General features: G+C 40.7%; 1 protein-coding gene across 7 annotated transcripts in view; it reads right to left on the bottom strand.

Annotated features, from left to right (window-relative positions):
• Window positions 1–21,274: 21,274 nt before the first annotated feature.
• Window positions 21,275–27,789, bottom strand: part of IWS1 (interacts with SUPT6H, CTD assembly factor 1) — a 47,466-nt gene continuing 40,951 nt past the window's right edge. For 3 of the 7 annotated variants that reach the window (XM_087435013.1, XM_014782513.2, XM_014782515.2), the window contains exons 13-14: window positions 26,920–27,031; window positions 21,275–22,218 (exon numbers count right to left, since the gene is read on the bottom strand). In XM_087435013.1, the coding sequence (XP_087291139.1) occupies window positions 22,087–22,218; window positions 26,920–27,031 (244 nt within the window). In that variant the 3' untranslated portion in view covers window positions 21,275–22,086. Of the gene's footprint in view, window positions 22,219–24,634; window positions 26,458–26,896; window positions 27,032–27,789 lie in introns of those variants that run through there. The other 4 variants (XM_087435014.1, XR_015553147.1, XM_087435015.1 and 1 more) reach the window with 4 other exon arrangements.

Here is a 27,789-nt window from a genome sequence, read left to right as displayed (position 1 = left end):
AAAGAGGGCCACTTCACATTGATAAAAGGGTCAATTTATCAAGAGGACATAATAATCCTAAGCATTATGCACCTGATAATAGAGCTTCAAAATACAAGAAACAAAAACTTATAGAACTGAAAGGAGAAATAAACACATCCACAATTATGGTCAGAGATTTCAACACTCCTCTCTCAATATTTGATAGAACAAGTAGAATAAAAATCAGCAGGTATGGAAAACTAGAACAACACTGCCAAACCACTCGACCTGATTGACGTTTGTGGAATCCTCCTCCAATGACAGCAAAATACACATTGTATTCAAGCACACACAGAACATTTACCAAAGTAGACCGTATTCTAGGCCACAAAACAACTCAATAAATGTAAAATGATTCATACCATACAAAATATGTTCTCTGACTACAATAGAATTAAATTATAAATCAATAACAAAAAAGTATGTGGAAAATTCCCAAAGATTGGAAACTAAATAACACACTTCTAAATAACATGTGAGTAAAAAAAAGAATTAGAAGGGAAATTAGAAAGTATTTTGAACTGAATGAAAATGAAAACATAAGATATCAAAATTTGTGGGATGCAGCTGAAGCAGCGTTTAGAGGGAAATTTATAACACTAATCACCTCTATTAGAAAAGAGGAAAGATCTCAAATCTATGATCGTTGTTTCTACCTCAGGAAACTAGATAAAGAGCAAATGAAATACAAATTAATTAGAATAAAGGAAATAATAATGAGCAGAAACCAATGAAATGGAAAACCGAAAAATAATAAAACCAAAAACTTGTTTTGAAAAAGTCGATAAAATTGATAAATGTCTAGGCAGCCTATATTGAGTTTGATGACTATGGGGGCTAATTACAGAAAAGATGGGATCATGAGGTGGCAGGAGCACGCGTGGACAGGCTGGCTTGCTGAGCAAAGTCCCTCCACGCAGAGGGGAGGAGGGAGTCAGAGAGCGGGCTCCTGTCTGGATGATGTCAGTCGGCAGCTTGATGGGCAGTCTCTGGGGCACAGAGCTCTGAAGGGCAGCAGCCGCTTGGAGTCTTTTCTAGCTACTGGGTTTATTTTATTATCTATGGCTAGCAGATGTTAGCTGTAGTTCCCTGGGGTATGCAAAGCAGACAGCCTGTAAATGGTTAAAAAAATCTGCTAATTTGTGCTACACTTGAAACTATCGGACGGATAAAATTTGAGTTTGGCACCAGCAGGCTTTTGAACTAACAGGTCCCAGGCTGCTATGAAGAAGTAAACAACATAGGGCCAATATACAGAGGCTATCTTAGGCTTATAATATAACAATCTATCCTCTGGGCCCATGTTGTTTTATAATTTAAGCTGTATGTTAATTTGTAGTGCCTGAGTTTGGAGTCAGCGATAAAGCATTTTAAGGTCCCAGAATCCTATGAGGGTGAAAACTAGGTTTTCAAAGCCTGTTTGCAGCCAGTCTATAATGAAAATAGATCAGAAAAGAAGATTTTGACTTGCTCTATTTGTTTAGTCTCTAGACTGTTATTAGACTGTTATTAAGATTAAGTCTCTAGACCCCTTTGATGCATGTCTCTGGTGAACTTGAAAACATGTAGCAAGACGTGTTAAGTGTGCAGAGCCCACTCCCTTCAGCAGCCAATAAGTAATCTAGGACTATGTGCTGATACACCAGTGGACGTGTCCTCAACACTGGCAAGGATAGAAATCTCTCAGGTAAGGAAGGGACACTGCAACAGAGCAGGGGTTAAAGTCAGGGGTCATCTGCAGCCAGCAGTAGGGGATCTGTCTTCTGGGTATCGTCCAAATGGTGTTGCCCAGTCTGGGGGGACTAGTTCCAACCCCTGGGTGTCAGTTGCAGATCCAGGTTTGTTTCTCAGTGCTTTTAGTGGAGCGAAGTACGTGGGGGCAGACGATAGCACCTCTCTCTCCACAGAGGGGCGGGTGGTTTGCTTAGCTTACGCTGGATGATGAGCAGACACAGCTGATGATAGTCACAGAGCTGGCTTATGTCAGCTTCTCATCCCACATTTTGCTCAAGCTCTGACCAAGTAGCTAGCCCACTAACCCCCAACCAGGAGTTGGTAAAAATATAAACTTTAAGAAAGTGTTTGCCAAGAGCATACTCTCTTGCTAGGAGTATTGCACTCAGTTCAGCCCACTGGACACTTGGGTCTCTCCCCACCACAGCAACTAGAGCATCTGGGCGAAAGGCTGAGGCTGCCCTCTGCCTGGCTCCGGTATGCCCTGTGCCCGTTCCATCGGCAAAGAGAGGCGGTTGCTTTTCTTGCTTTGTGAGTGCGGCCATCCTTCCTCTAGTCCCCACTGCAAGGGACGGAGGCACTTCCGGGTATTTTGGCGAGTTAACCAAGCGGCAGGGTATGTGGCCATTTCCTCACGGAGTTGTGACACTCCATAGGGCCAGGTGAAACTTGATCCTGTAGATACCATTTCCATTGTAACCAAGAGGCCTCTGTTGCTGATCCAATTTTACAGGGAGCTTTTTCCATTACCCAGAGCATAACAGGAATCTCAGTCCAGAGGGTAACTCATTCTGCCCCAGTCTGGGCTTCAGTTCTGTATGCTGCCAGTGTTGCCTCTCTAGTGGCAAATACCTTTGGGCTGAGTCTGGGAGCTGCTCACACCAAAAGGCCACGGGTAGGCGTTTACCTGTGTATTTGGTCCAGAGATTCCAGGAAGCAAATTTGGGGGTGTCTAAAACTTCTAGTTTTAAGTCTTGCCCTCAGGGCACTTGTGGGAGAGCTGAAACCAGAGCCTCCTTCAGTTTATCTAGTGCTTGTTATTGCTCAGGTCCCCAGTGAAAAGTGGAAGACTTCCAGGTGACTCAGTAGATGGGGCCCAGCAGGTGTTGGAGGTGAGGAACATGTTGGCACCAGAATCTAAACATTTCCACCAAATGTTAGGCCTCCTTTCCTGATGTGGGAGGTTGGAGTGCTAGCAGCTTGTCTTACCGGAGCATCAGTCGGCTAGGGCTGCCCTAACAAAGTACACAAACAGGGGCTTGAACAATAGACATTGATTGTCTCACAGTTCTGGAGGCTAGAAGTCTAAGATCAAGGTGTTAGCGGGGTTGGTTCTGTTCATGCCTCTCTCCTAGTTTCTGATGCTTTGCTGGCAATCCTTGGTGCTCCTCGGCTTGTAGAAGCATCACCCTGATCTCTGTCTTCATCTTCACATGGTCTTCTCCCTGTGTGTGTGTCTGCTTCCAAATTTCCCCTTTTTATAATAACACCAGTCATACTGGATTAGGAACCTACCCTACTCCAGGATAACTTTATTCTAACTTAACTAATTACATCTGCAATGATCCTATTTCCAATAAAGTCACATTCTGAGGTACTGGGGGTTAGAACTTCAACATACAAATTTGTGGGGGGACACAGTTCAACCCCTAACAACCAGATAGGTATGAGGGAAAGGTCCTGGCCTCCCCTCTCCCTTCCCTTCTCCTCTCTTTCTTCCCCCTATCTTTTCCCTTCTCCCTTGTTTCTCCTCTCTCCCCCTCCCTTCCTCCCTCTCTTTCCTCCTTCCTACAAAAGAAGTCCAACTATTAGTGCTGGCTCTAGAAGTGAACAGAAAATGACTTAAAGTGAGAGAGCTGGAAAATAGAAATTTCAGGGTAAGGAGCAGGGGCAATTACATGCTATGGTGGTGTTTAAAAATCTGGGGAGTCCCATGGGCCGGCCCCGGTGGCCTAGTGGTTAAGTTCTGTGTGCTCCGCTTCGGCAGCCCGGGTTTGGTTCCCAGGTGTGGACCTACACCACTTGTCTGTCAGTGGCCATGCTGTGGCGGTGGCTCACATACAAAAAGAGGAAGATTGGCAGCAGATGTTAGCTCAGGGCAAATCTTCCTCAGAAACAAAAAGAGAATCTGGGGAGTCCCAAAGTTCTTCTTTGGGTGTTTCTGGAGTATCCTGGGCGTTCATTGTGGAGGGCAGTCCTTAAAAGTCCTGCCCTCAGGAGAGCTTCATTTGGAAGTGTTGTGAGTGGGAAGAGAAAGGTACAGAACAGTGTGCATGCTGGTATGCATTTGCTTTTTTACAAGGGGCCATATAGAGCTCCATATACTCATGTAGGAGAGTGGAAACGAAGATTGCCTCTGTATGGGAGGGAGACTGTTCGCTCTTATCCTTTAATTTTATTTATTTATTTTTTTCCCCCAAAGCCCCAGTAGATAGTTGTATGTCATAGATGCACATTCCTCTAGTTGCTGTATGTGGGACACGGCCTCAGCATGGCTGGAGAAGTGGTGCGTCGGTGCGCGCCCAGGATCCGAACCTGGGCTGCCAGCAGCGGAGTGTGCACACTTAACCGCTAAGCCACGGGGCCGGCCCAACACTCTTATCCTTTGAACTTTTTTTTTTTTTTCCAACCATGGGCAGGTTTTACTTTCCAATTAAAACATAATAATAATGTAAAAACCACACAGGGGTGAGTGAACATGGAACCAAGCACTTGCTGCCCACACTGCTGAAGGCCTCTTCTGGATGCTCCCTCATGGGGACAATAAACACACTGTTTTTGACTCGAAATGCAATTATTTTGATTCATGAGCTACCTCAATCAGCAGATTTGGCTCCAAATAAATTATCACTTTTCCCCTAAACCTGCTGTTTCCTGGAAGAACAAAGTTTCTTACCATTATTGACATTCAACGGGCTCTGAAGATAATGTCAAGATTTGTTAAATATTTTGAGCAATGGCAAGTGCTCAATTTTCGAATAAGTATATGCCTTCCCATGGTGGCAATATTCACCACGATGGATACCAACATTTGAGTGCTTACCATGTGCCAAGCAGTTCCCAGGCACGATCTTATTTTCTTCCAACAACACCTCTATAGGGTGGGTGCCATCATTATCCCCACAGGGACCAATTAGGAAAGCAACTTATACAAAGTCAAAAAGTGAGTAAGCTGGTGACGCCAGGATCTGAGACCAGGTCTAGTTGAACTCCAGAGCCCAAGCACATGGTCCTTACACTACTGCTACCTGAGGTGAAGGAATCACAGAGTCACACATCACCAAATCCAGTGCTAAATTAAGCAGTTAGATTGAAAACACATAGGAGATTAAAGAATAATCACAATGAGGTAGGCCTACCCATTAAGCACCTACTGTGTGCTAAGCATTCTTTTGAGCACTTTCATTCCCATGACCTCTCTATGCAGTGGACATTGATGTCCTCAAGGAGAAGGAAACTAAGGCTCAGAGAGGTGAAGTGACTTTTGCCCTGGACCACATAGCCTGTGGGTGGCAGAAAAGGGAATAGGACTCAGGGTCACATGACCCCAAAGCACCCTCTCTTGCCACTTCTTGTTCCCATTTCTCCACTGTCAGTGATCTCAACAAGTCTCTGCGTGAGCAGATGAAAAGAAGACCACCACAAAGAGTGTCCATTCCCTTCCTCACTACAGTAATGCTGTAGCCCTGTGCTGCCTGAGCTGGGATGTGGTCTGGGCAAATACCTCCTTCCCCTCTGCCTTCCCAACCAGAACCTGGGTCGCTGCTGACCAAGGAGGGAGAATAAATATGGTGAGTGGCTGGGGCTCTCCATCTTACCTTGGCCCTGTCTCCTGGTTTCTCCTGTGTGTAGATTTGCCCTTTGTGGACATGGAACACTTGGCAAAGGTCAACAACCAAGATCCTCACCACCAGCATGCTTCAAGATAGCTGCCATTCAGAAGTGAAGGGCTCCTGCAGGGCAACAGTTAGCAGGCCCTGGCTGGGTTCACCTGGATACTTAGTACCTAGTAAGTATTGTGAGCTGGGGAGAATGCTGGGTGAAATGGGTCTACAATCAAGTTTCTAATTCCATTTCATGGATAAGGAGATCTTTGAGGTTGTGACTCCAGACAGGGTTGTGGAAGCCACTAGGGAAAAACAACTGGGTCAAAGTTTACAGAGAACCCTACCTTTCTGAAGGGGCTTCTAACCTGCCATTTTGCCCAGACATCTATAAAAGAAAATTCTGCAAAGAGACCTCATGTTCCCAGATACTTCTTTTGAACCAAGAAAATTTCAAAAAATTCCCTGAATGGCTTAGATATAATATTTGTCTGATAATGATTTCACAACAAATGATCTGACAACAATATAATAACTGTCCAAAAACGTCAGTACTGAGAAGATTCCTAGCATTTGAACAATGGCAATTTCAGCTGGTGTTCTCAAGGGTTAAACTCCAAGTCCATTGCTTACCTTTCTTGGCAATAACTTAAAGAAACACCTGGTAGCTGATGTTGGTCAGCTCTGCAACCCCACCTGGAGCTCCAGCCTTATGCATCCGAATCAGTCCCGGGCATCTCCCTCCCTCAGTGAGCCACCAGGCCCTTCACGGCGACCTCACTCGCAGCCTTCACCACTCCCATCGGGCTTTCTCCCATACGCTCTGTCCTCGCTAATTGTACCCCATCCTCCCTTTCACCCAGGCTCAGCCTCTTCCCTCTCCAACTCTAACTGTCAAATGGGGACTGAGTTCTAGCAGTTCTATCTCTAAAGATCGTTCCTATCTGTTTTCTCTCTTTTATTCTCACAGTTACTATCTGACTCAAGGACTCCATCTACCATCTGGGCTACTGCAACCACGTGGCCGATCCCCATGGAGTTCTTTCTTCAGATCCAAGCATATTCAGAAGCCTAATAGAGTAACAAAAGCAATCTACTTTGGAAGGAGGACAGAGGAAGGCATCAGGAGGCACAGGTGTGGAAACTTGTGGCCTATAAGGCCACCTTCTACGTGAGGTCCACTCCTACCCCATCTCTTCCCACATTTCCTGGAATTTCTGCAGTTTCCTCAAGACACACTATGCAGTCTCAATCCTTGGGATATGATGTTTCTTCTGCTCACAATGTCTTTCTTCTTTGTCTGCCCAGCACACGGTTAAAGCTTGAGATTTGGAACCAGAAAGAACCCAGTTTGAACCTCAGTTCCACCAAGTACTAGCTCTATGACCTTGGTCCTTTCTGAGCCTGCTCCCTCATCGTTAAGATAAAGGTAATATCAGCACTTATGTCATGAAACTGTTAACAGCATTAAATGATGCTATGTTTAAGTTGCTTAGCAGAGGGAGAGCACACAGTAAGAACTCGATAAACGTTAACAGTCATAGCCATCCTCACCCTTCATGAGTCAACTAACAGCACCTCCTACTTGAAGCTTTTCCTGATCTCCTCCAGTTGTGCCCCCAATGAAACCCAGCACAATGCATTTATAGTTAGGTTTGCTTATCTGTGTCCCTCATCACATTGTGACCTAATTAAGGGCAGAGGCTATCTTGTTCACCTTTGTTCTCTGCTATTCAGCAATATCTGGCACCTAGTAGGGCTCAGTGTTTGTTGAGTGAATTAATAAATGAATGAAAAAAGGAGGAAGTAGGGGCCATTTATTAAGCAAATTTATTGAGTGCACTACGTGATGACACTATTCTGGCTGCTGGGGATACATCAGTGAATAAAATAGAGTTCCTGCCCTCATGGAGCTCCCATTCTAAGGAGGAAGACACACTCTGTAAACAAACAAGTAACTACATAGTAAGTTAGATGGTATAATTTTTCTTTGGGGAAAAATAAAGCAGAGTAAGGGGTATAAAGTAAGGAACAGGTGTTGCTTTCTCATACGAGAAGGTCAGGAAAGGCCTCATCAATAAGGTGACATTTGAACAGAGACCTGAAGGAAGTGAAGGAGCAAGGTGCATGGAGAACTGGGGAGACAGGGCAGGGAAGCGCGATCCAGATTGAGAGAACAGCCCAGCACAAAGGCCTGGCAGAGACAATGTGCTGGGTGCGCATGGAGGACAGGCAGCTGGCCAGCGGGTGCTGCAGTGGAGTGAGCGAGAAGCGTGGTGTGACCTGAGATCAGAGAGGCCAGGGGGTGGGGTGGGGGCTGTGGGGCACAGATCATGGGCCATGCGGGGCTCAACTATTCCTTAATGAAGATGCAGTCACGCGTCGCTTAACATCGGGGATACGTTCTGAGAAATGTGTCATTGGCGATTTTGTTTACTTACACAAACCTAGATGGTATAGCGTATACATATCTAGGCTATATGTATATATGGCAGTAGTCTTACGGGACAACCATCCTATATGTGATCCCTCATTGACCAATATGTCATGCAGCGCATGACGGTACAAGCTATTACTAATTGATTACTTTCTTGTGCATCTTGAAAATCCAGTCCATTTACCTATTTAATATGCAGCAGAAAGGAAAACTTCCCCAGCCTTAATCAGCCATGGGTACAAATGAAGTTGTTTCATATTAATATCTGCATGTCAGTGGCTTTGAATTCTCACCTATGCAAAAGTAGGAAGTCCTACTTCAAGGAAAATCCTTCCTCCCCAAGTACCTCTAGGAATCCAAGGGTGTGCACCTAAACAACCCTAAATGGGTTGCTATGGCTGGTCAGGTCAAGCTTTTGCAGCTTCAGGATCTGATGGTTCCACAAACATGCCCCAAGGCGGGAGATCCACTCCTGTCACCATCCCCTAGGTTGGTTGGCCAGGGGAGCTGCGATTCTAGGATTCCACAGCTGGATTCTGGGGGATCCAGGCTACCACTGTGCCTCGGTGCTGGAGACCTACTCTTGTGAGGTGAGAATATTCCTTCTGGGTGCAGATGACTGGGACTGTTCCACAGCAAAACTTTTGAACTCCAGTGTTACAATATCTACCGACACAGCTTTCAGTTCACACCTACAGCCCTTATCTCTGAAGGGAGCAAACCTACCTCCAAGTTGGCTGGGTCAGGACATACCTGGAACTAGTTTGTCTGCAACATTCTATCTTGGGAAGACAGGCTTGCTCTGTGAGACTGGTCCTTCTCTTACAGTGAATTTTCTCTCAGGGCTCCCATAATCTCTGCAAGTGGGCCTCTGCCTGAGCCACTCCAGCCCATTAGTCCTATCAATACTCAAACCCAATAATAGACAAAGTTCAAGACTTTTCCCCAGGATCCTCAGCCCTAACAAAAATCAGTGAATGTGACGTCTGAGGAAGGTTATCACCAAACTATTTACCACTACAGCTGAATTGCAGCTTCCACCCAGCTGTGACCCACGGAGTCTCTCCATTAGGATATTAGCTTTATCAATGTCCCGAAGTCTCCCACTTATTATTCAAGGTGTGAGTGCATTGAGCAGTAACAGCAAAACCTGGAAAAGAATGGACACAGGTGTTCATTTCAGATGGTACAAGTTTAACAAAGTCCAAGAGCAACTACAGGCTCAACACAAAAACTCTAAGCATCTCTTTATTTATTTATTTATTTATTTTTTCCCCCAAAGCCCCAGTAGATAGTTGTATGTCATAGCTGCACATCCTTCTAGTTGCTGTATGTGGGACGTGGCCTCAGCATGGCCGGAGAAGTGCTGCATCGGTGCGCGCCCGGGATCCGAACCCGGGCCGCCAGCAGTGGAGCACGCGCACTTAACTGCTAAGCCACGGGGGGCAGCCCTCTAAGCATATCTTTAAATCCTATTCCATCCAGAAAATGCCACAGCATAACTGAAAGCTTTGGAGGCAGAAAGAATAGACTTCAGATCGGGTATGACTTGCTATTTACTGTTTGACTTTGGGCAGTCATTTCACTTTGAACACATTTTTCTCACTTATTAAAAGGCAATGATGACTTCTTGTAAATAGGGTAATTAACCTAACATCTAGTAGGCACAAGACCAGTTCTAGTTTCTCTCCCTTTCAGTAGAGAAATGTATAGGATAGTTCTTATAATGCCATCTATGCTATGGGATTGACTTATATGGCTTTGCTTTTTTGCTTTAATAAGTTTTAAAAAATAAAATTGGTTGATATGAGATCAAACTGCATTCTGAATTCTGCCCTAAGGTTAACATGATTATGCTGAAACTCTATTGTATTTGATTCCTATTTTTATTTCATATTGAACAACATTATTTCTCAAGAAACCCTTAAATGACTTCATCCACCTCATGGTTTTCTCTCTGACTTCCTTAATGAAAACAGAATAGCAATTATTAGGAACGATCAGAAAATAAAAGCCAAGAAATGAAAAGTCCAAACCATAAAAGCTGTTACATACTCCATGTGGAAAAGATCCAGCTGGTGAGGTGGCCAGGAGAGCACACAGTATCTGGAATCAGGAGACCTGAGCTTGAATTCTGGCTTGGCCCACTTACCAGGTGGGTGGCACCTAGTTCTCTTTGCGCCATTTTCCTCATTTGTAAAACAAGGATAATATCATCTCATAGATTCAAGTATGCTGGATGTCAAAATGTAAAGTACCAAATATTAGTTAAGCTCAACAAACTGAACAAAACAACCAGATGGACCTGGTCCCTGACCCCTGGGAGCTCACGGCCTCTTTGACTTGGTCCTACCTCTGCTGACATGGATTTCAGAAGAGGCCAGCTTGGAATGGCTACACATAACTACACTTGTCAGCTGCCATGTAAGCTCCTCAAAAGACCAAAGCTTATCAACCTCTGCTTGTCTAACACAGAACTGGTCTGGGGAACGCGCTCTATTTCTATACCATCTCTAGCCAAAAAACATAACTTCTTGTTCAAAAAGCATACAACAAAGAAAAGAATTACAAAGAAATTACTCCTCCAAACTCAAAGGGCAGGGAAGCATAACCTCTCTCCTCTCCTGACTCTCAAACCATGAGCACTGATTTCCCTCGCCCACAAGAGATCCTCTCATGTTGGAGACCAAACTCCAGGTCTCTTTACTCCCAATCCACTGCCTTTTTAACATATCATCATAAAATATTTACAAAGTGTTTTACTTAGAGCCTCACTTGTTGCTCTCTAGTTAAACACACCCAAATAATAACTAGCTGCCTTAGGGCCTGATACACCTTGAACTTTCCTTGTTGCATTCTTTTTTCTTTTCTTTCTTTCTTCTTTTTTTGTGAAGAAGATCAGCCCTGAGCTAACACCTGTTGCCAATCCTCCTGTTTTTGCTGAGGAAGTTTGGCCCTGAGCTAATACCTGTGCCCATCCTCCTCTACTTTATGTGGGAGCGTGGCTTGACAGCAGTGTGTCAGTCCACACCTGGGATCTGGGCCTGCAAATCCCAGGCTGCCAAAGCAGAGAGCATGACCTTAACCACTGTGCCACTGGGCCGGCCCCCTTGTTGCATTCTTTCTTTCTTTCTTTCTTTCTTTCTCTTTCTTTCTTTCTCTCTTTCTCTCTCTCTTTCTTTCTCTCTCTCTCTCTCCCTCTCCCTCTCCCTCTCCCTCTCCCTCCCTCTCTCTCTCTCTTTCTTTCTTTCTTTCTTTCCTTTCTTTCATTAGTTAGTGAGGAAGATCAGCCCTGAGCTAACATCCATGCCAATCCTCCTTTTTGCTGAGGAAGATGGGCTCTGCACTAACATCTATTGCCAATCCTCCTCCTTTTTTTTTCCCCTAAAGCCCCAGTAGATAGTTGTATGTCATAGTTGCACATCCTTCTAGTTGCTGTATGTGGGACACGGCCTCAGCATGGCCGGAGAAGCGGTGCGTTGTTGCGCGCCTGGGATCCGAACCCGTGCCACCAGTAGCGGAGCGCACGCACTTAACCGCTAAGCCACAGGGCCGGCCCCCTTGTTGCATTCTTAACTGCAATTACACCACGTAAAGAACCTTCAGGCCCAAGGCCCCAGGTTTGTAAACACTGAGCTAGTCCTTGGGAGCACCGACTCAAACCCTCTTCTCCTAGAATGAATGGTGTTTTAACTAGTTGCTCTTTCAAACTTGGTAATTCAAATCCTGCTTTAAAGCAGCAAGAATGTTTAAAAAAGAAAATCTTATGGTAAATCCTTTTATAAACTATCACCTCCAAGTTTTGGTCAAACTTTTATATTTATGTATTGAGGTTGCTTAAAACAAGGCATACAGGTAATCATGTGACATAGTCCACCACTTTCTTTAAAAACTGATGAACATATGAAGTGCATGTCTGTAGCTTAATGGTACCAAAGTCAGCCAACTTGAGAAACTCTCTACAGAAACACATGTATTTTTGTAAATTTCTAGCCCATGACTACACCGGGCAATCCCACCTCTTAGGACGTCTCCAACATCTCAGCAATCCTTTTATATACAGGTAACATACATTCACACCACTCCACACTACACTCTACCAATTCCACAGTGAATCTGACGTTGGAAGACTTCTGCTACCACAATAGGGGAAGATCACAAGAACAGAGGCAGTATTGAGCTTGGCTTGACAATTTCAGCCTCTCTGAGAGGAAGAGTGGTATGCAGGTGGGTGGGGAGAAGTCAATTTGGAAACAATGGTTAATCCAAAGCCCTCCAAAAAATTGTAGAGAACTTTAGTAGTAATGGAGCCCCCCTCTGCCTCCCAGGCCACAATCTCAGCAGAAACCTTGCAGGCCAGAAGGCAGTGGGATGATAATTTAAAGTGATGTGAGAAAAAAACCTGTCAACCAAATTCTATATCTGGCAAAACTGTCCTTCAAAAATGAGGGACATTTCTAGATAAACAAAAGCTGAAAAAATTCATTACCATTAGACATGCTCTACAAGAAATGCTAAAGGTAGTTCTTCAGGTTGGAAGGAAAGGACACTAGAGAGTAACTTGAAGCCATAAAAAAATATAAATCTTTCCAGTAAAGATAAATACATGGACAAATATAAAAACCCAGTATTATCGTAATTTTGATTCATAACTCCACTTTTTACAGGATTTAAAATAGAAAGGCATAAAAAGTAACTAGAAATCTATGTTAGTGGGTACACAATATATAAAGATGTAATTTGTAACATCAATAATATAAAGGAGGGTGAAACCATAAAGGAGTAGTTTTTGTATGTGATTGAAGTTACCATTTAAAAATATTTTATAACTTGAGAATATTATACGTAATCCCCATGAAAACTACAAAAAAAATATCTATAGAATATATACAAAAGGAAATGAGAAAGGAATCAAACATGTCACTACAAAAAACTAACTAAACACATTGAGCCAGCCCTGATGGCCTAGTGGTTAGGGTTCAGTTCTCTGACCACTTTGGAGGCCTGGGTTTGCTTCCTAGTCTCAGAACCACACCACCCCTCTGTCAGTTGCTATGCTGTGGTGGCAGCTCACATAGAACTAGAGGGATTTACAACTGGGATACACTACCATGTGCTGGGGCTTTGGGGAGAGAGGGAAAAAAAAGAGGAAGATTGGCAACAGATGTTAGCTCAGGGCTAATCTTTCCCTGCAAAAAAAAAAAAAAAAAAGAGGAAAAAAATTAAACACAAAGGAAGGCAGTAAGGGAGGAAATGAGAGACAAAAAGTTATAAGACAGGCTGAGGCCTGCCTGGTGGTGTAGTGGTTAAGTGCACACGCTCCACTGTGGTGGCCCGGGGTTCAGATCCCGGGCACGCACCGATGCACTGCTTGTCAAGCCATGCTGTGGTGGCATCCCATATAAAGTAGAGGAAGATGGGCACAGATGTTAGTCCAGGGCCAATCTTCCTCAGCAAAAAGAGGAGGATTGGCATCGGATGTTAGCACAGGGCTAGTCTTCCTCACACACACACACACAAACAAGTTATAAAATAGGGCAATGAAAATACTCTGTATAATTATGGATATTTGCCATTATACATTTGTCCAAACCCATAGAATGTACACTACCAAGAGTGAACCCTAAGGTAAACTATGGACTTTGTGATGTAGGGGTCAATGTGGGTTCATCCTTGGTAAAAAAAAAAAAGTTCCATTCTGGTGAGTGATATTGATAACTATTCATATGGAAAATCTCTGTACCTCTCTCAATTTTGTTATAAACCTAAAACTGCTCTAAAAAAATAAAGTCTTCAAAAAAAGCTGTAAGACATACAGAGAACAAAAAACAAAATGGCAATATTAAGTCCTTCCCTATCAGTAATTATTTTAAATGTTAATAGATTAAACACCCCAATCAAAAGACATAGATTGGCATAACAGATAAAAAAACAGAATCCTACTATATGCCGTCTACAAGAGACTCACTCTAGATTTTTTTTTTTGTGAGGAAGATCGGCCCTGAGCTAACATCTGCCACTCCTCCTCTTTTTTTGCTGAGGAAGACTGGTCCTGGGCTAACATCCACACCCGTGTTCCTTCACTTTATATGGGACGCCGCCATAGCATGGCGTGCGGTGCATCGGTGTGCGCCTGGGATCCGAACCAGCGAACCCCGTGCTGCCGCAGCAGAGTGCGCGCACTTAACCGCTTGCGCCACCGGGCCAGCCCCTCACTCTAGATTTAACAACATGCATAGGTTGAAAGTGAAAAAACAGAAAAAGATATCCCATGAAAACAGTAACTAAAAGAGCAGGGGTGGCTATACTAGTATCAGACAAAGTAGACTTTAAATCATAAACTGTTACAAGAGACAAATAAGGACATCATATAATGATAAAAGGGTCAACTGACCAAGAAGATAAAACAATTATAAACATATATGTACCAAATATCAGAGCTCCTAAATATATGAAGCAAACATTGACAGAATTGAAGAGAGAAATAGACAGATTTACAATAATACTAGGACAATTCAGTATCCCACTTTAAATAATGGATAGAACAGCAAGACAGATGATCAATAAGGAAATAGAAGACTTGAATAACACTATAGACCTGTTGGACCTAACAGACATATACAGAATGTGCCATCCAACAAGAGCAGAATATGCATTTTTCTCAACTGCACATGGAACATTCTCTGGGATAGACCATATGTAAGGCCACAAAACAAGTCTTAATAAACTTACTAAGACTGAAATCATACAAAGTATCTTCCAATCACAAAGGGAATGAAACTAGAGAAATCAATAGCAGAAGGGAAACTGGAAAATACACAAATATGCAGAATTTACACCACACATTCTTAAACAACCAATGGATCAAAGAAGAAATCAAAAAGGAAATTAGAAAATATCTTGAGACAAATGAAAATGAAAAGACAACATACCAAAACTTATAGGATGCAGCAAAAGCAGTGTTAAGAGAGAAATTTATAGCTGTAAATGCTTACATTAAAAGATCTCAAACCAACAACCTAACTTTACACCTTAAGGAACTAGAAAAAAAACAATGAACTAACCCCAGCACCAGCAGAAGAAAGAAAAATAAAGATTAGAGCAGAGTAAAAAAAAAAAAAAGAGAGAGAGAATAGAAAAAAGAGAAAACAATGAAACAAAGAGTTGGTTCCTCAAGAAGATCAACAAAATTGAACTTTAGCTACATTGACTAAGCAAAAGAGAAGACTCCAATAGCTAAAATCAGACATGAAAGAAGGGACATTACCACCAATTTTACAGAAATAAAAAGGACTATAAGGGTACTGTGAACTGTATGCCAACAAATTGGATAACCTAGATAAAATGGACAAATTCCTAGAAACACAATCTATCAAGTCATAGTCATGAAGAAATAGAAATATGAATATATCTATAACCACTAAAGAGATTGAATCAGTAATAAAAAACTTCCAAATAAAGCCCAGGACCAGATGGCTTTACTGGTGAATTGTACCAAACAAGAAAAGAATTAACATCAATCCTCCTCAAACTATTCCAAAATATTGAAGAGGAGGAAACACTTCTAAACTCCAAACTCTGAGGCCAGCGTTACCTTGATGCCAAAACCAGATAAAGACAGTGCAAGAAAACTACAGACCAATATCCATGATGAGTACTGATTCAAAATCCTTAAGAAGCAGGAGGAATGGGGTGGGTGGGTGAAATGGGTGAAGGGGGTCAAAAGGTACAAACTCCCAGTTATAAAATAAATAAGTCATGGGGATGTAATGCACAGCATAGCGACTACAGTTAATAATACTGTACTGCATATTTGAAAGTTGCTGAGTAAATGTTAAAAGTTCTCATCACAAGAAAAAAATTCTGTAACTATGTATGGTGATGGATGCTAATTAGACTTATTGTGGTGGTTATTTAGCAATATATACAAACATCAAATGATTATGTTATACACTTGAAACTAATATAATGGTGTATGTCAATTATACCTCAATAAGAAACCAAACCAAACCAAAAAAAACACACTGCCCTAGGTTAAAATAATCTAGAAGTTATTTAAAAACAACTTTAAATTCACCCCCGACCCCCTGAAAAAAAAAAAAAAACCCTAAGAAAGTTAAGCATATTGGCTTTCAAAATTGTCACTATTTGGTATAAGAAAGTATATCAATTCTTTAACAGATCCATATGTTTAAAAGAATTGTTACAAGGGACATTAAAGCGGGATAATGAACAAGATAGGTGGAAACACTCTCAACAGAGGGGAAAAAGATTTTCCTGTGTCCATGTCTATAATAAAGTAAATAAAATCTGTAAACCTATACTAGTCACATGTAACTCAGTGAAGGCTCTTTTCAGAGTGACTTTCTGAATATTGGCCATGACATAGATGATTATGTATCAGGTGATTGTGAGGTTGTTCAACCAACAATCTCTGATGCTCATTACCATTAGAGTGAGCCATTTCTAATTATTTCCAAGATTATAAACTCCTTGAAATTAGGATCATACTTTTACACCTTGAGATTCCCTACATCAGTAAGTATCATGATCATAAATGTTTATTAAATTGAATTGACTGCATAAGCTGAAGGTCCACTGGCATAGATATGATTTTATTTTCAAATTCTAAGAAAATAAAACTTATTAAACTAAAAAGAAAATCTATTTCTCATGTTATAGTGGACTCACATGAAACTCTAAAAGCTTGCAAAATTATTTGCAAAAATGTATTATGAATCAGAAAAAAAGCTCTTAGCAAGAAAAACAAATTCATAGATACCAAACCATTACCCCTTAACTGTTGCTTTAGTTGATCAACTTTGTATGTGAATAAACTGTATATATTACCACATTTTCAAAAATAAAGAACTAGTATGAATTAAATTTCAGAACAGAGTAATTAAAAATAGCCTTTAAAATTTTGAATTTTCTTCATTACAGATATTTGGTTAATTATTAACTCTTTATTCCTATCAGTAGAGGAAGGAAAGAGTCAATAAGCTATTAATTCTCTGGCTACATACAATAACTGCATATTATATCAAATTATGAAGTTGAATTAGGCCACACTGCCAGAATAGCCAGAAAAACAATTTTGCCTAATTAAAGTTAAAATACAAGTTGCCATTAGAGTGATTTTTAAGCCGTTTGTTAAGTAAGAAATATCAGTGAGCAGTAAGGTCAGTGCCAGAGTCTAGGAATCATATGACCATAGCATATAATATAAACAAGAATGTGCATTCATTAGGTATCACAGATATTCAGTGTTGACAGTAACAGCAAGAGAATATTCAAGTAACACTAATAAAGAGTAGGGATGAACAGTTTTAATCACTGTGATTAATGACGATGCCAACAACAAAATCATGGCTTTATTCTAGGAAATATTTTTTTAAAATCCTCAACAAAATACTAACCAACAAAATTCAACAGCACATTAAAAGGATTATACACCATGACAGAGAGGGATTTATTCCTGGAATGCAAGGATGATTCAACACACACAAAAACCAATCAATGTAATACACCACATAAACAGAATGAAGGACAAAAACCACACGACCATCTCAAATGATGTGGAAAAAGCATTTGACAAAATTCAACACACTTTCATGATAAAAACACTCAACAAACTGTGAATAAAAGGAAATTGTATCAGCATGATAAAGGCCATATGTGACAAGCCCACAGTTAATGTCACACTCAATGGTGAAAGACAAAGCTTTTCCTCTAAGATCAGGAACAAGACAAGGATGCCCACTTTTGAGACTTCTGATCAACATAGTACTGGAAGTCTTAGCCAGAGTAATTAGGGGAGAAAAGAAATAAAAATCATCCGAATTGGAAAGGAAGAAGCAAAATAATCTGTTTGTAGACATGATCTTATATGTAGAAATCCCAAAAATTCCACCAAAAAATTGTTAGAATAAACAAATTCAGCAAAGTTGAAGAATATAAAATCAACATGCAACAAGCTGTTTCATTTCTGCACACTAACAACGAATAATCCTAAAACGGAATTAAGAAAACAATTCCATTTACAATAGCATCAAAAAGAATAATACCTAGAAACTTAACCAAGGAGGCAAAAGACTTGTACACTGAAAACTACAAAATGTTGCTGAAAGAAATTAAACATATGAAAAGATATCCCGTGTTCATAGACTGGAAGACTTAATATCGTTAAGATGTCAATACTACCGAAAATGATCTACAGCACCAGTACTATCCCTACCAAAATCCCAATGATGTTTATTGCACAAGTAGAATAATCTACCCTAAAATTCATATAAAACCTTAAGGGACCCCAAATAGCCAAAACAGCCTTGAAAAAGAACAAAGTTGGAGAACTCTCACAGTTTCTGACTTCAAAACTTACTACAAAGCTACAGTAGTCAAACAGTGTCATACTGGCATGAAGAAATATATATATATATGTATATATATATGACTAATGGAATACAGTCCAGAAATAAACCCTTGCATATATGGTCAAATAATTTTTGACAAGGGTGCCAAGAACATTCAATGGGGGAAAGGACAGTCTTTTCAACAAACGGTGCTGAGAAAACTGGATAGCCACATATAAAAAAAAAATGTTTTATGCTTACGTTACAACCAAATACAAGTTAATTCAAAATGGATCAAACACCTAAATGTAAGAGTTAAAACTATGTAACTTTTAAAGGAAAATACATGGGGAAAGCTTCACGACATTGGATTTGACAATGATTTCTTGACTACAACACCAAAAGCATAGGCAATCAAAGAAACAGATAAATTGGGCTACATCAAAATTAAAATCAACTGTACATCAGCGGGTACAATAATCAGACTGAAGTCAATGAATGGGATGGAAAAAAAATTTGCAAATCATATATCTGATGAGTTATTATCCAGAATATATAAAGAACTGACAACTCAACAACAACTTATTTAAAAATGGGCAAAGGATTTGAATAGACATTTCTCCAAAGTTATCCAAAGCACCAATGAGAACATGAAAAGATGCTCAGTATCTTAATCAAACAGAAAATAAGTGTTGGTGAGGATGTGCACAAATTGGAACCTTTTTGCACTGTTGGTGGGAATGTAAAATGCAGCCATTCAGGAAAACAGCATGGCAGTTCCTCAAAAAATTAAAAATAGAATTACCACATGACATAGCAATTCCACTTCTGGGAATTCCTTGAAAGAACTGAAGAACTTGAAAGAAGTGAAGTCTCAAAGAAATATTTGTATACCCACATTCATGGCAGTATTCACAATAGCCAAAAGGTAGAAGAAACCCAAGTGTCCATTGACAGATGAATGGATAAACAAAACATTTATCCATAGAATATTACTCATAGAATTCTATCCATAGAATATTATTCAGTCTTAAAATGGAAGGAAATTCTGATACATGCTACAACATGGATGAACCTTCAGGACATTATGCAAAGTGAATAAACCAGTCAAAAAAGGATAAATAATGATTCCACTTACGTGAGACAAGTCAAAATCAAAATTAGAGACAGAGTAGAATGGTGGTTACCAGGGCTGGCGGGAGAGGTAAATGGGGTTACTGTTCAATAGGTACAGTTTCAGTTTTGCAAGATGAAAAGATTTTTGGGGATGGAAGGTAGTGATGGTTGCACAACGAAATGAACATACTTAAATGTCATTAACTGTATACCTAAACATCGTCCTTTAAAATGGCAAATTTTATGTATATCTTACATATTTACAATTAATTTAAAATAAAGTTAATCAACAATTAAAAAAACTTTTTAACTGAAAAAATAAAAGTGATTCTGCATCACTCCATTCAAGTGGTCAAAGCTAACACCACCCATACCGGGACAAACTAAAGGTCCTGGTTTTGGGGAGAAATATGCTTATCTGGGGATCAAGCAGCAAGCTGTCAGCAAGTTATTCATATGGGATAAAGCAAATGTGACAAAACGTTAACACTTGATAAATACAGGCGAAGGGTATATGGGAGTTTATTTTACTATTCTTGCAATATTACTGTAAACTGGAAATATTTCCAAAACGGGGGTGGGGGGCTCTTCTGGTTGGCCAGGTCTGAGACTAAAATACACCATGCACCAAAGATCAGTTAGACAGAAACTAGTACCTTTTTCTTAAACATAGTATAAGAGAATCTCATCATTTGAATTCCTCAGGCATGATTATCACTTTCTTACCTGGCACCATAAATTTTACCCTATATAGGTGAAATTTTCAGAAAACTGATGCTTACCCCTTTAAATGCCAAAATGCTGTATTAATAACTTTAAATTTTTTCTTAAAAAAAGTACTGCTTTCTTACCTTTCAGAATATTTAATGATCAGGGTCACCAAGATCTGCTTCAGTAGATGGCTGGGTTTTATGTTCTCACAAGGGTTTATGAGGGTATTTATATAAAGCAAAACAACACTGCAGAAAATGGTTTTTTTCCATCTGCATGATTAGTTATTACCTGATCCTGTCTTTATGCATCTGCTTTTTACAACTCACTTTCCAATTTGTGCTTTGAAATATGTTGAAAGTAAGTGCAGAGATCCTGAGAGATTCTCTTCAGTAAAGTGCATAAACTTCATGCTATTTTGGCTGTTCAAAGGCTTTCATGGCCAATCAGATTCTCAGGTATTTCTGAAAATCAAAGTTGTCAGATAGCCTATCCCAATTTGTATCAGAGTAGGATTTATATAACAAATGGATTACTAATTCTTGGATTTAGTCATCTTGACTAATCAGATTTCTCATAATTAAATCTGCAGAGACTATTAAAACAATTTTAAGTATCACAAAAATAGGATATAGCCGTAAGCTATAATTATCTCTATCCCAATTGCCCAACTGCTATCAGCAATTGGTATAGTGATTGTCAATTATATCCATATATCCTCGAACACTGTATTTCTCTTTTTTTTTTCATTTCTCCCCCCCAGGAGAAAACAAATTAATTAAAATCAAATAATTAAAATTTCCCTAAAAAGAGAAATACTAAGAAATAACATCTTGTCAGTACTTCGTTTGCACCCCAACTAGGATAACTGCAATTCAATTCTGCCACTAACCACCTGGAGGTAGCATCCGACTCCACAGGCCCAAGGGCTCAGGCCTCCACCAGACTGCCCCTGTTTCAGACACCAGCTGCAAGTGGAGTCCGTCCCCACTTTTGACTGACTGGTTACAAATCTGGGAGTTTCCATGATCCCTTCAGGTTCAGGAATTTGCTAAAATGACTCACAGAACTCAAGAAAGCACTATACTTACAATTAGTTTTATTATAAAGGATTCAAATTAGGAGGACCAGCCAAATAAAGAGAAACACAGGGTGAGGTCCGGAGGGAAACGCAGAGCTTCGCACCCTCTCTCCGTGGAATCAAGGCACATCACCACCTCAGCACATCGGTGTGTTCACCAATCAGGAGGCTCCACGGAGCCTCAGTGTCCAGAGTTTCTAATCGGGGCTTCACTATTGGGGCATGATTGATCACACCACTGGGCACATGCCTGCCCAAAGTCCCCAGTTGCATGGTACGTCGTTCTGGTGACCAGCTCCCATCCTAAAACTACCCAGGAGCTTTGAGTCACCTCATCAGCATCACAAAGACATTCCCATCACTCAGAAAATCCCAAGGGTTTTATAGAAGCTTCTTGTCAGGAACACAGGACAGAGACCAGACAAATTTCTCATTATACCACAGTCAGGTAAATTGAACTCTGAAAGGTCACAAACCACTGCAATCTAAGATCTTTTTCACTCACCAAGAACCAATTTTCACCCCCACTGAGAATGCATCTTCTAAGACAATGAGAAGACAGCCCCCCAAAACCAGAATGGAATTTTATTGTGTAAAGTTTATAGAAGTATGACTAGTATTCCTCTGTACAAAGTACACAACAAACGGTTTTAAATACAACTGAGAGAAATGCGAGTCCTATGACAACATTTAATACAAGCTGAATCATTTACAGATACACTAAAAATTTTTTTAAAATATCATCTTCTTTCTCCAAAGAGTCCATTGCGCATTTCTTAGAGTAAAGATGGGGACACATCCCAGGCAAGGTCACAATGGCATTTTATTGCCCTCGATGCTGATTTTCACTGCGTGTGCAGATCTGCTTTTTTTCCTGATATCTGTGAATTTTCTCATCTGTTTATCCAGTCGACTGACACCCTTCTTGGAGGTCCCCTGAAACTAAGAGTGGGGTAAAAATTAAAGAGCAAATTATTGACATACATAAACTTAGTTTTGTCTTTCATCTTCTTTTATCTGAAACTTAGCTGTCAAAAGAGCTCCTAGCTCTGGAATAACCAAAATTTGCTTTGGTGACCCCAGGAACAACAGAGCACGTATACACAACAGGTTAGAAAAACACAGTAAACTCCTTCAATGAAGAATAATTTTATTGTTGTTTGTACCCTACTTTTAAATTTTGCCTCAGTCCATTGAAATCTCCTAAAGAGAAAGGAGGCATGTAATCCATCAGATTACATTTTTACTGTATGTTTTCCCTTTCAAAGAGCAATGCGGAGTTGACCACTTGACATATACACCTTTAAACAGTGCTGCCATAAAGAATAATGATCTTCTAGGACAAGGGAAAGTCATCTGGAAGAAAAGCCTTAAGCAAAATGAATGAGGTCAGAGGATAGTAAAGCACGCCCATTCTGTGCTTGAGCTCTGGTTTCAGACTTGGGATGAATACCTGCTTTGCCTCAAAAGGTTCTGTAACCCTGGGCAAATCACGGCCCTGGTCTGTTCTCCTTTCAGGATTGCTGGGAGAAGCAAATGAGACAGGAATGTCAAACACAAGCACAGAGGCTAGCACACAGTCAGTGCTCAAAATAAGTATCAGCTATTACTATTGTTACTACTACTTTGCAACCAATTAGATTTATGTTAAATGAGTATACTTGACACAAAAAGAAAAGTAAATTACGTCTCTTGATCCGAGGGGCTTACTACTTCTTGCATCTCTTCCTGTTTGCCCTTTATGTTTAAAGTTTTGGTTACTAGGTTATTTCTTTTGTATTTGGAAAAGACTGTATGTCTTGAAAAGATGTGGTCTCCAAGAAATCGATACCTTTTAGAAATGCTGAAAAGGACTGCCATTTATGTCAAAGATGAGGGCGAACTCTTGCTGACCACAGTGTTGCTAACAACTCCAATCTTTAAGAACTCTGAGTAGTGAAAAAGAGATGGGTTTTTCTAATTCTTCTCCCCCGAGTTTACTACTGCATCACCTGGGAAGCTCAATCCAAAGAATGCTAAAATAAGGTAGGGCCTAGGGGACACGCCAGGGTCAGTAGCAGCGTGGCGAAGCTCTTTTGAGTCAGGGAGCCTCCCAAGTCTTATCACACCGCTGGACTCAGCCTCCACCTCAGATATGAGGCAAGGAACTCTGTCATTCCTCAACAAGAGCCACATTGATCATCCTAGATTTTCTAGGAACATCCCAATTCCAAATATTATTTTATGTCAATTTTAATACTTGGCACTAGTTCTCTGAATTAGCATAAAAATTCATTATCAGAGGATAAAGAGCTATACCACTATCAAATACCCCAGATTTCCTGGACAGGCCCAAATATCTTATCTCCTTTCAGACAAGGTGCCCTGATTTTTAGTACTTGCAGTCAGTCCACACTGGAAGCCATACCTGCTAAGATCTCTGCCAATTAGCCCACTCCCAGCAGCACCACACACCAGCCTGGACTTCTCTGTGCCCACTCCCAAGACCTTCTCTCTAACAGTCTGGCCCTCTAGCCTCAGCACCTGAGACACATCCAGGCCACACTGATCTACTCCTAGTCACAGCTCATAAGACTTGTGGCTAGCAGATGCCTAGTTACCCCAAGCCTGAAAACACACAGAACATAGAACCTAACAGGTCAAATTCAATGACCTCTCTCCTGATTCATCAACTCTATACCACTTCCTTAGGACAGAAGTGTATGCTGCATTGCTTATCAGTGAAAAACCAAAAGTAGCTTAAAAGATTAGCAAGATGGGTTTGCTTAAAAAAATTTATGGTTTAACTGTATTACGAAACACTATTAAGTCACTGAAAAATGTTTACTTAAATGAATTTTTACCATGTTAGGTAAAACACAAACCCAACAAGCTATAAAAGAATACAATCACAATTTTGCTTAAAAGTTAAAAAAAAAAAAAAAAAAAACAAAAAACCCAAACCAGTAATAATGCTTACGTATGTGTGTAAAAAGGAGCGAAAAGAAATAACCCAAAATGTTAATATCCAGGTGTGGTGGGATTAAAGGTGACTAATTTTATTTGTGCTTTCTGTATTTAAAAGTTTATATAAAAACATGCATTGTTTTTGTCATTTTAATGTTATTTTAAAAGCACTCCATGGACTAAATTAGCTTATAAACACACCATGTAGTGTAGGTTACTGCGTTATTTAGGAGTGAAAAATCACAAACCACAGGGGAATTAATAAATTATATATGCACAGGATGGACTACTATGCAGCCATTATAAATGATAAACCTATAAGGTGGTTTTATAAGGGGAAGTGATCAAAATTATATACATATAGTTTTAATTAAAGTATCAATAGAAAAAAAGATCAAAAATATGAAATTGCTTTTGAATGGTGGGTAATTTTTCTCTGTATAATTTCAAATTTTTCTACAATTATAACCAGAAAAAACTAAATTTGAAGCATTACTGGAAATACATTTAACACATCAAACTGTTAACAGTGGTGACTTACAGGAAGAGCAGAACTTAGGAAACAGGGTTATTCTGTAGTGTTTTATATTATGTAATTCTAAAAATAAAAATGACATTTAAAACAAAGACTTTCATTTGAAAGCCATTTACTCACTCCAATTTTCTTCCTGGAAAATATGTTTTCTAATAATACTCATTAGTGTCTGTGCAATGTGGAAGCCCTGGGTGAATATGTAAGGAATCTTCCTGAACAGGGAAATAGTGTCAGGTGGTTTAAGGACAATACAGTGAAATGTAACATGCGACCACCAGCCCCCAAAACATGCCTTATTTTTTTTTGACAGAGCTCTGTAAGTCAGACTCAGGCCTAGATAAATACCAGCACATCATGATCTTGGGAGTGTTGGGGATGAAGGAAAGGAACTCTACTTGAATTTCCCACTCCTCATGCTAGTCACGTCTCTGCTCCTGCAGGAGGTGGGGCCACCTCTTCCCACCTCCCCACCACTTACAGGGAGGGTGGGATCAGAACCAGCAACACAAGCACGTGCCCTTCAGGACACAAGGTATGCTTCCAGAGTAGCCTGGCCGCTAAGATTTTTTATTACATTTTCTTTGCCATATCGTCGTTCTCAATTCTCAAATATAAGTGTGCTGGGGAAGAAAAAAATATTACGCAAGAGAGAGCTAAAAAGTGGGAAGAGAGTGAAAAAAGCAAAGGTAAAAAGAAACAGGGGTGGTTGGAGGGGAGAAGGGGTATCAGGGGACACGGATAAAGACAGAAGTAAGAAAAAGGGGAAGGAAGCACTGGTGAAGTTGTCCCCGGCACTGAACTAGTGCTCTTCCAGCCTTCACTAATTCCCAACAAATAAGAAAGTGCGCTGTGCCTCGATACTAGCTTAACAGCACAATGAACTGGCAGGAAGGTGAGCGCAGTCCGCGCAAACAGCTGCCAAAGCAGGGGTCATGGAGAAGTCATAAAAGGAAGGCAACACAGTCAGACTCTGAAGAGAACCCTGCAACAAAGGTGCCACTATCAATCTCAGAGCACAGCAGGTCAGCAAGTCTGGCTTTAAGAACATTCCAAAGTCCCTTTCATTTCTGACCAGTCACTGAATAGTATTAATCAAATTTATCTCCTAAATATTCAGTGTAAGGCTTTATGCAATGAGTCCTCAACATGCATGTTGCTGAGCCACTGACAATAGGAAAAGAAGCCACCTCTCTTCCACCAAGAAGCTACTAACCAGTTGATACGCCTGTAATGCAGACCAACATGATTCTGGGTCTTAAAAGCCTTTTTAATAAAAATGGGTACCAGTCAGGAAGACCAAAATGCTTATCAGGGAAGTAATTATCTATTAGTCTCTAGGGTAGTGATAAAGGAAGGGACTTCCATATCAATTTCCAATATTCAAGAGGACTTGAATGTCATTAAGTGCCTGTTAGGACCATTATTTCAGATACTAAGAGTGGACTTGGCCTTCCTTGGTTAAGAAAGCGCACACACACTTGTTTTTTCCTCTAGCTGCTGACAGTTCAAGCCCATGCACAGAGCATGCTTCCTTGGGGATACCTCCTGGATACAGTCTGGTAGGGCCAGGCCTACAGGGGCATCCTGTTGCCTTCAATGCTGAACTTGACAGCACGGTGCACTCTGCTGAGTCGTTTCTGTTCTGCAAATCGCCTCTTATGCTTTTCCAATCGACTCAGGCCCTTTTTAAGAATACCAGGCTAGAAACAGTAGTTTGAATGGAGAACAAAAAAAGATTACTGAGAAGCAATGAAGATCACCAAGTGGTATTTACAGTGATGACAGAGCAAGTGTCTACCCTAAATATTTCACAACGTAATTACTTAAAACAGTTGAAAAGAAAGGAAGGAGTACACTGCAGAAGCAGGTGACTTCTGTTTTTCATGGTTCTAAAGAAATGAAGGTATCAGAACACTCTAGGCTTCAAGGTTCAGTTTAAATAAAGGGATTAACAAGAAAAAACCTCCTGACTTGATAATGTTGCCTTTAAGTCTGAAGTAAAGCTTATCAGCAATGAATGACCTGGCTACATAAGAGATCAGAAAACAGCTCTCTTTAAATCAGATAAATCTCAAGAGCTGTTAAGGGTTATGAAAGATGAACTAAAAGACAAAACAGTAATCTGCATCTGAGATTCACCTTGCTGTTCCCCTCTTGCTTACCCTGGATGACTCCATTTCCACATTCCACTTGGGCCTGACAACATAGTCCTTGTTCGAGGGCATGGGGACCCTCGCACGGGCACAGAAGCCGGGATCTCCAGGTCTAAGGGCCCTGAGAACAGAAAGAAGAGCATGCTGCTTATGTAGCCAACCACACCCGGGCCCATCCCATTCAGCTGCATACCTGTTTCAAACCTCCTCTGCCCTCTCAAGGTCCCCCATCCTCCCTCCTGCTGTCTGTCTTAGCTGGCCTCATCATCACTCCTACTACTGCATGAATTCCTCAACTTCCCTCCCGAAGCCAGCGTCCTCAGCTTTTTCCTGATTCCTTTTCACCTCTCCTCAGCTACAGATATATCTGCCCCTCTCCTTTGCAAGGCTGGTTCCTCCATCAGGACTCTGAATCCCAATTTCTCTGGTCTAGTGGAGCCACTCATGGGTTCACTTGTGCGGTAAAAAATCAGGTCGTCACAATGACCCCCGAAAACTGAGTATGCCCATAAAGTAGTTTACATGGTTTTGCATATGCAACTCATACTGTAATTTTTTTGTCTGTTTCTTGTTTTTTTTAAAAAAGTTTTTGAGGTAATTGTAGACCCACATCCAACTGTAAGAAATAATACAGAGATCCAGTGTCTCTCCCAATGGTAACAACATGCAAAACTATAGTGCAATATCACAACTAGGATATGGATATTGATCTAATCCACTAATTTTTATTTCCACCTCCCCAGTTTTACTTGCACTCATTTGCGGGTGTGTGTGTGTGTGTATTTAGTTCTATGCAATTTTAGCACATGTGGAGGTCTGTGTATCCACCACATGGACCCCTCCTGTTGCCCTTTTATAAACATGCCCACCGCCCTACCC

This window comes from Ceratotherium simum, chromosome 9, assembly GCF_057802395.1.
Source record: "Ceratotherium simum simum isolate JZ-2026a chromosome 9, ASM5780239v1, whole genome shotgun sequence".
Lineage (NCBI taxonomy): Eukaryota > Metazoa > Chordata > Mammalia > Perissodactyla > Rhinocerotidae > Ceratotherium > Ceratotherium simum.
The sequence above is the reverse complement of the archived record's forward strand: the minus strand, read 5'-3'. Positions and strand labels throughout refer to the sequence as shown.